General features: G+C 37.7%; 1 protein-coding gene across 1 annotated transcript in view; it reads right to left on the reverse strand.

Annotated features, from left to right (window-relative positions):
• Positions 1-1,930: 1,930 nt before the first annotated feature.
• Positions 1,931-15,217, reverse strand: part of LOC140786490 (xanthine dehydrogenase-like) — a 52,904-nt gene continuing 39,617 nt past the window's right edge. The window contains exons 9-14 of the mRNA XM_073134967.1: positions 14,990-15,211; positions 13,101-13,262; positions 12,775-12,909; positions 11,417-11,653; positions 9,817-9,990; positions 1,931-2,256 (exon numbers count right to left, since the gene is read on the reverse strand). Of these exons, the coding sequence (XP_072991068.1) occupies positions 2,014-2,256; positions 9,817-9,990; positions 11,417-11,653; positions 12,775-12,909; positions 13,101-13,262; positions 14,990-15,211 (1,173 nt within the window). The 3' untranslated portion in view covers positions 1,931-2,013. The remainder of the gene's footprint in view (positions 2,257-9,816; positions 9,991-11,416; positions 11,654-12,774; positions 12,910-13,100; positions 13,263-14,989; positions 15,212-15,217) is intronic.

Raw genomic sequence — 15,217 nt, forward strand, 5'->3', positions numbered from 1 at the left:
GGCATCTGTAAATCGGACGGAGGTGGACCTAGCTTTGATGGATGGAGACGCCATATTGAGGAGGATGCGTACCACCCATCTTAAACTTGCTCAAAACCGCATGAAGTAAGTTTATGATCACAGCCATCGGGAGCAAGAGTTCGACATTGGAGTTGGGTGTTTGTGAGGGTGCAACCGTATTGATAAATGACCTTGCGTCCGATGTGAAATCATAAGTTAGCACATCACTATTTCAATCTGTTTCGGGTGTTAGAGAGTATCGGTCCGGTTGCATATTATTTGGAGCTGCCGAAGAGGTCGAGAGTGCATCCTGTCTTCCATATTTCATTGTTGATGGAGTGGATTAGAGATCATGAGGTCGTTGGATCAGTTCCACTGGAGCTATAGGAGGAGACAAAGATCGTAGAGCCAGTTCGTGTACTTGCTAGGCACCGATGACGTCATGGTACCAGATTAGAGATGGAGGTTCTAATTGAATCATACACTGCTGCCAGATCTAATGAAGGCTAGGGGCTTCCTCTCAGTTTGGATTCCATTAGATCTCAGTCATGCTATTTTCAGCTTCAAATGAAATGCTGGGTTGAGGTTAAGGCAGAGACCCCTTCTCTTCGATGCTTTTCGTGATCAATCTAGCCGATGTCAATAGCCTCCTCAATGCATCAAGATCTAAGAGAACATCTCCATCCTTCAATATGAGGATTACACGATAATGTTCCGCAAGGTAGGTGTCTCTTTAGATTCTAAACTCTCAAAACAATCCTTTGAAATTGCTTCAACTTTAAAGATCAATTTCTTGAAATCCAGTGTGTTACCGGTAACAGATAGCCACAATATTCATCAGTGGGCTTCATTAGAAAGGTGCCACAATCTTTTGGTCTCCGAAAAGACTAGAAGATCTGAAGCTACAATTGTTCAAGTGCTCCCGGAGATCATAAATTTAATCCAAGTAGTTAGCTTAGGAGAGTCTCATAACCAAATTGTGTGGAGATTCAACGCCAATGACATCTTCGACAAAATGTCATTAGCACTCACTCAACTTCTGGGATTTGAGATTTGCTAAATTGCACCAGGATTTTGGCGCGGAGCTCAAGATTTTTCTTTCGTTAGTTAAGTTTGACAAGCTTCATACTAGACCTAATCTTGGGACCTCTCCGTTGCTCCTTTATTGGTTAGGTTGAAACGGTGGAGCACATTTTATTCTATTCTCCTATTCCATGAGGATTTTCAACAGCATTCAGCACAAAGCTTGAATTCACTATGGTTACCACTCAGCACACGACTGCTGGTTAGGCAGATGGGACCTTCTCCCTCTTGCAAGTCCTGAGAGCTTCTCATTTCTTTCATTAGGTGGAAAATCTGACAAACAAAATAACAGAATCGTCCAATTTCAAAGTCGGTTTCCTCCTAGAGTTAGCTGGCCTTTGGAGGCAATGAAACTTGACACAACTACAGCCATAAATTTCAACATAGATTTCTGGCAACAAAGGAAGGAATAATCCTTGTCGGAAGAGAGAAATAGGGAAAGGGAAGAGAAAAAGAAAAAAAATATAGCATAGCATAAACAGCAAAAAGAAGACCATCGATCCCTGGACTTCATTACCTATAAGAATAAATACAATAGTAATATATATATATTCCACTTAAAAGGGATTTGAAATTGAGCTAAACTTTTTCATCTTCTAGTGGTATCAAAACTCTTAAAATTGCAATGGATAACAATGAAGAATAAGATTCACAAGTGAGGAGCATCATAGATAAACTCATGGAAGCAGAGTAGCTTTTTAATTTCAACAAGAAAACCACCAAAGAAATCTCTTCATAGTTTCTGCTATGACTCATTTACTAGTCCTGAGTCTAGCTAGTGCGAGTATAACATATCTGGTGCAATTAAAACGATTATGTTATTGATTCCAAAAGATGCAAGATGCAATTTTCATTATGAAGAGGATTGATAACTTTCTTGCACTTATTCTATACAGATAAGAACAATAATCCAATGTAGGATGATTACAATCAGACACTCAGTTTCGGATGGTAATTAGGACTTGCAAAATGCTTGGTAATAGAGTCTATGCATGCCATTCTTATCCTCTCTGGAGTTGCAGGATTATCAAGTGGAAACCAGTCAAAATGGCCTTCCTCTGCTCTAGCAGCTATGATTGCATCTTTAATTGCGAATAACACAGCAGAGGCAAGAAAGAATGGTGGCTCGCCGACAGCTTTCGAGGAGTGAATTGCTCTTGGATTTGGAACACCCTGCAATATAAGATGCAAACAATCTGCTATAAATCATCACTGAAAGAGTAATAATAAGAAACAGTAGATCATTAAAATGACATCTTAATACCATTAGTATGAAGCTTCCTTTTCAACAGCTGCTTCAATAGTTATCAGTAAGATGTCAGCACATAATGTTTTAATTCTTTTCAAAAAACAGAGGAGACTAAACAAGACTCATGGCTGCCTTTTACTGCTAACTATATGAATAAGTATATAAGAGACCTACACAAGACCTAAATATAGGAGATTACATATATGAATAAGTATATATATCTCCTATGTTTATTATTTTGTCATGATGTATTTAAGATAGACAGCACCCAAGATACCCTATGTGATTGCTTCTTCTATGATGAGAAATAAGATAGGAGACATCTTTCACTTTGTTGAGTGATCTTCTGGCAAAGTTCATTAGGTTCAATTATTCATAGGTACTTTTGTATGGACCAGCTTCTTCTGGTGTGTGGGCAACTTGCAGCTAGACTTCCAGATTCACTACAACCCCAACAAAACAATATTTTTGACTTTGATACAAAAGGACGTCTGAGAATAAATCGAGGGTAGAAGTCCCCCAAGGGCAAGGTTTAGACATCGTTACATCGGTTGAGTAAAACTGCAGAGCCCAACATGGGAAAATGAGAATCAAACTGATATTCAGTGGTCTTGACTTCAGCTGTCTTCCCATGCTTTAAATCTCTTCCATCACAAAAACAGATTATGTCAAAGACAAAACTAGATAAAGCAGCTAGTTCTACTGTAAAAATGAAGAGGAAGCAGAAAAAAAATGTGGGATACTGTAATATCTCAGTGTCTAAAAGGACCATACAGGCCACAGCTTCACTTCAAATATGAAAATCCATCTGAGTCGAGAAGACAGGAATTGGCATCCCATGAGTTTAATAATTTCATCTTATAAAACGTTGCACAGCCATACTTTGGTAGTGGTTTGATTCTTATGAACAAACTTTCAGGACCTCATCAGATCACTACATACAAGTTGCAACTGAAACCTCATCTGCTTATAACTTACTACTGCAATCCTGTATATTACTATTGATTATTCACATCATAGAATGCTCTGTCCACTTCTCCTATAGGTTCATTTATTTCAACATGAAAAGCGTTCCAATCCCTGCAACAGTCATTTTTCATCTTCTAATTACGACTATGCACATACTAGCATAAATTGCCATGCTAGCATACACGTGTCGATGCACATTGCTAGAAATTTATTGGCACGAACAAGGCTTGTACCAAGCCATCCTTATGTAGTAAATAGCTAATAGTTTATTTGTAGAAAAAATAAAGGTCTAGCAATCGAAAGAACCAATTTTGGGATTGAGCATTCAAACAGCCCTTCAAGTGTTTGAACATTAAAACCTGAGAGCAGAAGATTAAATAGGTGTATGAACACATTTACCCAAGAGCTAGAAAATTAGTTAGGCGTTTGAATGCCCTCAAGGCCATTCGAACGTCCGACAGCGAGGAACCTCAATTTAGATATTTTAATTAAGTGTTTTTCCGTATGTTAAGCAATAAGTTTCGAGCCTGTTCGATCTTATAACCAAGTCTAGTCGAGTCTGGGAACCACCTATAAATAGATGTGGTATACACCTGGATCATATCTTGAATTATTGAAGTTAATTTGCAGGATCGTCTCCTTCCTCCTTGTTCGACAACCTCTAAACTTTGGAATCCTAGCTACCATCTATGATATTTATTGCTGCATTCCTCTTCATCTGGCTGCCCCTTTGACCCTAAGGAATGGCCCTAATTCTTCTCTATTCCTTTCTTACCGATACCTCGACTTTCACCATTATCATTTCCATCTTACTACTACCCTAGGCCCGACCACCACCATGCCTTTTCAGCCTCTCTTTTCTTTGATCCATCTCAATAGATTTGTTCTCTATTCTGAATCTATCTCAATTCCAAATGTATTCTACCATCTAACCGTTTGATCTAGAGTTACATCTTAACTTTGGAGATCCATGGTAACCCTAATTTTCTGCGCAAGTCCAAATTCGTCTTCGGATTTGGACTCATAGTAATCGTGGGGTTAGGAAAGTGTTCGTTATAGTGGTATCAGGGCAAGTCAAACCTTGAAACACCTTAAAGCTTCATTAATAGTGAACACAAGATCTCAAAGAAATTTTAAAGAAACAATGAATACGGAGGATCATCAGACTCCATTTAACCAAGACGAAAAATCGACAAATACTCAGATCAAACCTAGTTAATCGAAACCCACGGATGGCCATAATAGATCAGAAGGTAGACATCCCTCAATGGACATGCTACTCCTTCGTATGTTGGAAGAGATGAGGGCAAAACGAGAAGCGACGAGGGTATCGCAAGAGAGAATGTTTGCACTTTTAACCGATGCACTTGCGATTAAGGCGACCATCTCGAACCCTGCACCGGACAACACAACCATGGAGACCACCCCCACGAAACGACCTCAGAGATGTCCACAGCTAAGGAATGAACCATTGCTACCCATACCATAAGGGCAAGAAAGAGAAGTAGAAGGGGAGCTACCTGCTCCACTGATGAGCGTACTGATTTTTCTAGAGAACCTACGGGATTTCGCAGAAAATAGAGGGTGGCACTACTCCGAAGAGGATGAACCACATCATGAAGACATGAGAGGCAACCACTGAACAGGCCAAGGGTGCCCTCCTTACAAACCTGCACCGCAGCGTCCACTTGTGGACGATCGGGATATTCGCACCTGAACAACGAGTATTGACTTTCCCAAATTTAAAGGCAAAGACCTTGTCGAATGGCTGTACCATACTAAGCAATTTTTTGCTTTACAACAGACTAAGAAAGATGCCAAGGTATTGCTAGTAAGTTTTTATTTATAAGGGCTTCATTGGTATAAGTCAGCTTCTACTAACAGCAGGAGCGTTGGGAGGAGTTTAGTGCTAGAATTTCTCGATGTTTCGGTATTGAAGGATATGAGGATTTTGAGGCCCTCCACACCAAGCTTATGCAGCAAACTACTGTTAGTGCTTACCAAGAGGAGTTCGAGAAAATCAATAGTAGATGCAAGCCGACTTGGCCGGATGTGCTTCTATTGAGTTCTTTCGTGTCCAGGCTACATGGAGAGATCCAAGTGGACGTCAAAGCTTTGCGTTCGGCCACCTTAGATGATGCGTTTTAGTGTGCTATATTAATGGAGAGGAAGTACAAAGAACTGAGAAGTAAAAACAAGAACCACATCTTGTATGGGACGACAACAATCCTGCTTAACCGACCGTGACTACAAGTGATCAGGCTGTAGCATCGAGATCAGCAGCAAGTTCTCTAAGCCCAAAGGCTCTGAGCCTTTAGTTGAAATGAAGGGAGGCCATCCACCTACTGTCCGAACTCTCACACCTGCGTAGGTGGAGGAGCGATGAGCAAAGGGTATTTACTTTCGCTATGACGAGCGCTTCACACCCAGTCACCGGTACACAAAGACAATGGAAAGCGTGATGCTAATAGATGGTCATGAGAATGCTAATGAGGGCATGGGAGCTTTATATGATGATGAATAATTTGCTTACTATACACCTTGAGGATAAGGTGGGGAAGTGTGGTGGACTGTAACAGATAGCTAATAGTTTATTTGCAGAAGAAATATAGGCTCCAGCAGTTGAAAAAACCAACTTTGGGATTAGGAGATTGAACGGTCTTTCAAGTGTTCGAATGCAAATTCTCGAGAACAAAAGATTAAAGAAGTGTTCGAATACATTTACCTGAGCCAGAAAATTAATTAAGTGTTCAAATGCCCTCAAGGCTATTCGAACGTCCGACGACAAGGAATACCAGTTTAGATGTTTCAATTAAGTGTTTTTACTTATGTTAGGCAATAAGATTCGAGCCTATTTGATCCTATTGCGAAGTCTAGTCGAGTCAAGGAGCCACCTATAAGTAGATGTGTGCATCTAAATAATCAGCTCAGAGTATTGAAATTAATTTACAAATCGTCATTTCTCCTTGTTTGACTTCCTCCAAGCTTTAAAACCCTAGCTACCATCTAGGATATTTATTATTGTTTTCCTTTTTGTCTAGCCACACCCCCTTGACCCTAAGGAACAACCCTATTTCTTCTCTATCCCCTTCCTACCGACTACTTCGACTTCCACTATTATCATCTCCACCACCTTATCACTACCCTAAACCGATCACCACCACGACTCTTCAGCCTCTTCTTTGTTCGATCCATCTCAAATAGATTCGTTCTCTGATGGGTTCTTGTACTAAAAGGTCGGCTACGGAACAATTCCTTTAAGATCTGAATTTATTGCAGAAAGCAATCCGCGCAACCGTGGAAAAATATTCGTCAAATATTCTCATATAGTCAGAAAATTACGAAACCAAGTGGATTAGATTCATAACTTCCTAATCTACAACTTTCGTAGTTATGCCCTTCACAGATTCGAACTGCAACTAGGACGAAAACATGAAATAACGTGGGTGATGGTGGTGGTGACGGGTGGAGTGGATGTTAGGGTTATGGATGGGTATGGAAATGAAGGTGGATGGTGGATATGATTAAATGATGTAGACGAAAGGAACGAAGTGGTCGAGATCCCAAAGAAGAGGGGTGACTGGACAGATGAGGAAGATTAGAAGTTAGGAGAAACCTTGCCAACGGTAGAAGTAGAAGAATGGTGTAGAGGGAGGAGGGAGAAAAAATAGAGAAGATAGGATGCAAGAAATCAATAATCCAATTCCATTATGAATTTGGCTGCCATCCACATACTTATAGATGCTAGTCAACAAGTCGTAATAACAATAAGTAACCCTAATTCTAGAGGATTCCCGCCGATCGCGTTTGAACGCGCCCGGTCGCGTTCGAGCGCACAAAAAACGTTCTCTATATGTGCGAACGCGATGCAGGCATTCGAATGCGGCGTTCAAACTCACCCGACCGCGTTCAAACACACTTTTCGCGTCCTCTGTATTTGAAAACCTGATGTAGATGTTCGCAAGGGCGTTCGAACGCGACCCCATCTGCGTTCGAATGCGACTTACAAGAATTTTATTTTAATGAAAATAAACAACTAATGCAATAAGAAAAGATTCTAACTAGATGTATCATTCTCCATTCCGAATCTATCTCAATCCCAAAAGTACTCTACTATCTAACTATTTGATCTAGAGTTACATCTTAACTTTGGAGATCTGCAATAATCCTAACTTTTTGCTCGTGAGTTGAAATTCAATTCCATCTTTGGATTTGAGCTCGCAGTGATCGTAGGGTTAGGAAGGTGATCGTTACAATCCTTACCACGTCATGACCCTATGCTGGCTGTGCCAACCTTTGCCATTGCCATACTGAATTGACACATGCTATTTGGTGCAAGGGTTGGGATGGGGACATCCATGCCCACCTACTTTTAGGCATGTATCCTACTGATGACTCAATACTCCTCATCTAAGTTTTTGACCAATGAAGGTCACATCGAAAGAAATATATATACTCGGATCGGTGAATTACTAACTTATTTACCTGAGTAGATGACTCCACGTCCACATGGGTGCCACGTAGGTTAATGTGGACACACCTAGGACAATTAACGTCAACAATAGCAGTCTGTAATCTACAATAGAAACTGCTAACCTTATGAGCAATATTTGGTATGTGTAGTTGATCAGAGGCCTGCAATGTAAACTGTTAAATGATTCAGCAGTTTAACATCAACAGCATTCTGCCAACTACAAGACCAAAACTCGCTCACAAGGAAGGCAATTTACATCAAAGAAATCCACTAAGATGGCCATTTTTCCAAGAAGTGTCATGCTACCCTAGGCATGGAAAAGAAAATCAGTTTATTCGATCTGTATCTACCGACACAGATCAGTATCAGCTGAAGCCAAGCCAACATGTAGGGTGCAACAAACTTTTAGTTTCAGCTCAGATCAGGCAATCCAAACAAATGCGGTACTCGTATTAGCCAAAATGGCATGAATTTAATCTTTTTTTAAAGTTAAACGGATCATCTTTTGGATTCATAATGGACTCAAACCTAGCCCTGGTGCTCTCTTTCTCACACACTTTCCCTTCTCACCCACCACTCTTTCCATCTCCTCCAATAAATCCAACACTGATAGGTGGCAATTTCAGCAGTCTGAGGCATATGCAACCTAGGTAAGGTCCTTCCTCTCACTTTTCCTTCATTTTTCTTGTCCTCTCCTGTCTCTTCCACCAGCAAAGGCAGCCAGTCACCACTGTAACCTCTACACTTTTACTAAAACATTTGACCAATTTTGCCAATATTTCAGGAATTTTCCTGCATATATATTATTGTTTAGAAGTCTATATAATTAATAGAATAACCCAATATTGCAATGTCCAGTTCATTTTCGAGCAGCCAACACTAATATTCGGAACCTTGCTCCTACCTGGCACCCACATGGATTAAGAGTGTCCTACTAAGGCAAATAAGCATAATACTCTTCTAGGTAAAATTTGCAGATCTAAGAAAAGAGATAAGGCTCGGATCCAAACAAGAAAATTGAAAAGTGCCTCCAACAGAGGAAGGGTCCCATTTTCAATGGCGCATTAATCATTGCATATTATTTACTACGCAGGGTCGGAGAAAAATATCACATTAGAAATTCAAACTCCAGTTAATCTCAGTTGAGGTGAAGCTTCTGGTTGCTTTGGCCCATGGAAGAATCATATTGTGATTAAGAACTTTAAAACAAGAGTGATACACACCTAATTTTGAGATTCATTGGGAATCTGTGGTACATATCATCAGTATTGGCTAATAATCTAAATCTTTTTCAGAACTGGATATCAAAGACTGGTATGAAATACTGGAGCTTCTACAATAGTGGTAAACAATGACTTGCTCTGAGAAAATATTCATCTACCATAGCACTTCAGGTTTTGACTTTCCTTTGCCATTCTTAAATTGACCGCTTTATGATGATTTCTATTTGTTCATTTCTTGGTCTCTCCATTGTTTTTTTGTTATAGCCCCAAATGCACAATTTACAAACTTACTTGCATCACCTTCCTCATATTGAAAGGTTTAATTGTATACATTAGCTCTTCTAGTAGTTTGCACTATTTATAGCGGACCACTTTGATAGCACCCGTAAAGAAGAAGAACATAGAGTCTCATTAATCATTCCCGCCTCATTCTACAGTAGATGATTAGCTTGTTACATTTGAATCAAGCTTATCAACATTTCATCATCTATGATTTAGGAATTATATCAGGGTTTAACAATCAAAGAAGGGCGAGTGAGCCAGTTCATTTTCTGGCAACAGATCTAGGTACTTGCACCCTGGACATAAATTGATGCATAATGCCCCAGTGTCTCACATAAAAGAACTTATAGATTGCACTTTATGACTATCCATATTTTTCCACCTTTTTAATTGGCAATGTGCTATTCAATATTGATATAAGAAATCAGTGCCATGAAAATGTTTAAGAAAGAAGCATTTGAGTTATAGGAAAAAGCTACAGCAGAGAACTACATGAACAGAGTGAATCCATTGCTAGCTATTAAGCAAAGTGATACCTTCAAAAGTGAAACCTTGAACTTCAGAGGTATATCATTCACAGAAGGAATTTTGTAAGTCCCAGGCCCACACGTATACAGGTTGCCAGGTCTAATCCACTTGTGATCAGCATCTCCCCATTTTAGCTCTTCTAGGGCTATCCAACCTATACCTTGAATAAAAGCTCCTTCGATCTACAAAGTGCAAGAATCAACACAATTAAATAGAGTACAAAAAAGAGGTTAACTTTTCATTTCTCGTAATGCCCATCAGCAAAAAGGAAAGAAATATTTTGTGTCAACTACTCTAACCTAATCTATTACATAACAATGTTTCTTTATCTTTTATATTCTAAGTTTCTAGCACTCCCCTCACTTCTGGACTTAAGACGTTTTTTATAGGCCCAAGAAGTGAAATTGACTAAAACAAGTGGAGATTATTCTATTTTAATAGACAAAGTAGACCTAATTCAAACTCTGAACTCTTGCTTTGGTACCATGCTAACTAAGTATGATAAAACCGAAATCAAGTCTTAGAAAAGCTCAGCCTAAGAAACTAATGTTGAGTTTGCCAAAGATAATTAGATAAAGTGTACTTTTATGTCAGAAAATCAATTTTATATAAAACATATGAGTTCAATAACATAACTGTGTCAACCTGAAAACTTTTACAGATAGAATAGTTTAGTTACAAAGTATCATAGATAGCTAGAAATCATGCCAACCGCATGCTTTCATTTACTATCCTCCCTCAGATAGATCCTCGTCAAGCTGGCAGGCATAGGATAACCTTTAAATGGAGAGACAGGTAGTGACTCAATTGTGCACTTTGTCAATAGTGGACTAATCCACAAGCTAGAGCAACGAGACATTTGAGTAGAGGGTCGCTGCTTGGAGCAGGGCTCCAAATCTTCTCCCTTTTTAATCAATAACACAATGATGGAGAAAAATATAAAAAGATAATCTCCCAGGGAAACAGTGTCAAGCATGACCACAATACATTAAAAAAAGATATTAACCAGTGAATAGATATTCAGTAGTGTTATTGCTATCATCCTTGTGCACCTTGTGGTACTAAAGGACCGCAGGTGTGACATGAATGACAAACTTATTTCCATAGAAAGATGGTAAAGACATGCAATACTCTTCTGTTCAAGGAGGAAGTACATTTTCTCGTAAGGTGGAAGTGGAGAATATGAAGATAATAGTCATAATACTATCCCTATGCTAGGAAAACATCATGTGAGAATGAAAAATATACTAGTCCTACATGAAACAAGTTAAAGAGGTGCAGGACACACATTTGAAAAACCACCATTTGATACTTCTTATTATTTGCAGCAAAATTTTAAGATACAGAAATATAATTGCCTTAATATTCCACCGAATTAAATTACCACTGTTTATTAGCTCAAACAATGAAACAGAAACTATTAGATCATCAAAAATAAAAGTACTTTTAACATGCCAACAATTATGGATATTACCTTCCATGGAAGAAAAGATGTGACATGACATGAAATGTGGCATATGAGTTTTACAATTAACTAGCTGAAGAGGATATCCAATTATCCATTACTGTAATTACCAAGTAAAATTGATAATAATTTCTGTCATGTACCTGTCCTATATCAATGGCTGGATTAAGTGAATGTCCAAGATCCATAACAATATCTGCCACTCGTGTATGAAAATCTCCAGTCAGAGTATCTATTTCGACTTCGGCAAAGGCAGCTCCATAGGTGTAGTAGTTAAATGCAGTTCCCTTACCCACTTTCCAGTCAAACCCAATATCAGGTGTGATATAAAATCCATGAGCAGAGAGATCAATTCGTTCCATATAGCATGCACGTGCTACCTAGAAAATTAGAGTTTGAAGTTCAGCCGTTTAGTAATATTAGCTTCATTATATAAAAAAGCTCGCTTGAAATGAATTCATCCAATATCCACTCTTCTATTTATGAACTTGCATTATATTTCTGTATAGGGTGTTTGGCATTTTGTCTTTCAAATAAGATGATTTATACCAAAAGGAGTGCATAAAGTGTAAATCTTTTTAACTCTTCAAGTATGAATTATCATCCTAAGAGAATGATGTCTTTTCTCTAGGAATAATGATCTCTTCAACCTGCACCAAGATCAGCACCATAAGCAAATAGCACTAGTAATTTTTCATGAAATCACAGAACACAGCAGCAGATGAGCATCAAAAGAAAAAGTACTGCTATTTTTCCAAACAGAAAATCAACCTATCAACCATTTAACAAGGATAGAGTCAGGAACTGTTGATTGCCCCAAAGCACTTCAAATTACAAATTACTATGTTTATCAGCATATCAGTATGCCGACGAAATAGACAAAGAAAGGAGAAAATATATTAGTTTTGGGCATCATACTAAGCAACTATGTAGATTTAGAACATCTGTTCTGTTATGTAGAGACTGACAGATGCCGACTCCAAATATTTATGTACCATGCCATAAGCTTACAGAACATACAGGACCAGATTATCCACCTAAATACATGCCCAAGGCTCTAGTATCCTATAATATATTGTTGAGCTTTAGACAAGAATTGTTTTCTCCCATAAATTTTAAGATATCTTCTCAACCTTATCAGGATTCTATTTTATAGTTAGAAAGTGAACAGAAAAAGTGTTCTAATTTTTCATACTAATGTGTAAGCTTCAGTTTTCATCAATTTTTTCTAAAGATTTTATCCTTTTACCTGCTAATTTACTCAATAGTCAATAGATTCAATACTTACCATTTTGGTAATAGCTAACTGCAAATATTAACAAAATTAGACTGCAAGCCCTTCAGTAATTCAGTTTTCTAACATCCCCATAAAAATCTTATTGAAGAATGAACAACCAAGCTAAAAACAATCTACATTTTACAGCAGAAACTAATATGTGAAAACTAATGAATCCAGTTGGTTGTTGTGTTGACATATAGTATAAGATATTGGAAGCATCACCTCAGCAAAAGAACTTTCCTTGTTCCTGCTAGCAATAGGCTGCATCCGGGCCTTAATTTGCTCACAAGCATCTAATACTGCAGCTCCATACATATCTGAATTTGCAGAAGCAGCTGTTGGTGATGAATTGGGGACCTAAATAGATGGAAGTACATAAGCATAACAACTCACTTGATGTTTGCTACCATCAATGTATTGTTTGTGACCATAATTTGAACTATTTTTCAGTTTTGTCAATAATTGTAATAGTTCAGAGTCAAAGGCATATGAAAGTGCTCACAGAAGATATTCAGAGGCATGTCAATTTGCTTGCAAAAGAGAATTACCTTATCAGTACTTGTTTCTGATACGAATACAGAGCTAAGAGGAATATTAAATGATGAAGCAGCAATTTGAGCTATTTTGGTGTGCAGACCTTGGCCCATCTCAACCCCACCATGTGTAACTAGGACAGTACCATCAGTATAAACATGAACGAGAGCACCAGCCTGTAAACAATTAATCATTGTCAATCAAATAAACAAGATAAAGGAGTGGTGAATGACATGATATAAGCACGTTTGTACGTGCTCATCCATTTATGACACCCAGCAGACATACACACACAGAAAAAGTTAGATCAATGGCTTCATAACTACACGAATTAATTTAGAATGTTAATTTAGCTATTGTAACTGGTAAATAATGTCTGGATGCAATCATTTTATTTAGTGCAATCACTTAGCTTCTTAAACATATGCATACAAATATACACAACTGAGAACATGCAGACTATAAAAGGAAAACAAGTGAAGGAGCACCCAACAGAGAGAGAGAGGTGACTATCTTTTTTTATCATCCAAAATGTCTTCTATCCTTTTTTTGTCATCCAAAATGTCTTCTAGAAGAAGTAGTAGGCTTATCATAGAAGAATGTACTTTATTCTTTATCATCATTCAATATAATCAATAACCTAAAAGGCATGTATATTTCCATAATCTTGTGGTTTCTACACTGGATATCATATATATTGGATATTTTGAGAAAAAAACAGGATATGACACATCTAGGATATGGCAATAAATAATAAAATAAATATAAATATTTATGTAAAAAGGATAGTTAGTATTAACTTTGTTAGTTGACCAATTATCTAGGGCTATAACTTGCTAACCTCTGACATGCATAGAAGAAGATCATGTAATTGGTAGCCAAGGATTGGCTGTTAAGCCAATTAAAATTTTCTTTTAGCCTTGCACAATACCAACTCATGGTTACAAAGCAACTTGACTGCATTAATTTCCTGCAATCATGGCTGCAGAATATCTGTTTCCTGTCTCTTTATTCCCACAACTCAACTAATATAATTTACTTGGACAGATGTAGTGTTCTAAAACATATACCTCTGTGTTTCTTTCCAAGAATGCTTATCATATTACCTGAAGAGATAGCGGTCTCAAATATAATATAGACACTATGCACATACTTCCTACTTCCCTTTTTATATTATTTGACAGAGGTTAGTCTTGACTCCCAACCCTGATATTATACCAGTCCACCTAAAAATCTACACTTAAAGCCAAAACATTTCCTGCAGACTTCTTCCTCTCTACTCTTCTGAAAGGGTACTGTTGTAGACTCTTTTTTATAGTTGTCAATCATAATATATATTGAATAATATTTGTATTTGACTATTGTTTTATCTTTAACAAAATAAATTATAGATAAAATATAATCTAAAGATAAAACACTATAATATAGTTCTAATATATATTTAAATAAAAAATCACAGAATGACATGCCGAAGACACAAAATTATCTCTAAATATCCAAAAATTTTATTAAAATTAGGTTAAATGCATGCTAATGGCATGCATGCCAAGGTCGTGCCGATGGTGGCATGGCACAGCCATCGCTGCAGTCTAGTATCTTAGTGTATCCATCTCTTTTTTCATACTTTCTAAAAAATTGATACTTTTCTAAAGTATCTGATATGTATCAAGCTACACCCATTTATGTATTCATGCTCGAAAGTTGTCAGTCTCTCTAATATAAACACCGCTGCCTAAATGACATATATCCATGCTTTAGAGTTAGTTATTTAACTAAACATAAACCATATTGCTTTTGAAAATTATGAAACATTCTTAGGATTTCAACAAACTAGTTTCTATTACAGAAAGAGAACAAAAGTATGCATGTACAACTCAGTATATTTTTGTGGATTCTTGCCTACCTGGTTCATATGCTTTGCGGTAAAGGAGATGCCAAACTTGGTAGGTACCATTGCAATTCCTCGCTTCTTCCAGCGGTTCTGGAGGTTAAAATGGCTTACAGATTCACGAGCTTTTAGAAAATCACAAGATGCCTTCAGTTCATCCCAAACCTGCCTCAATGTACAGTTTTGAAGTAACTGACCATAATGCAGCACTGATCCTTCATTGTGAAAATTAAGTTCCTGAAA

The sequence above is a fragment of the Typha latifolia genome, chromosome 4 (genome assembly GCF_019914945.1).
Source record: "Typha latifolia isolate L0001 chromosome 4, TyphaL0001v2, whole genome shotgun sequence".
NCBI lineage: Eukaryota > Viridiplantae > Streptophyta > Magnoliopsida > Poales > Typhaceae > Typha > Typha latifolia.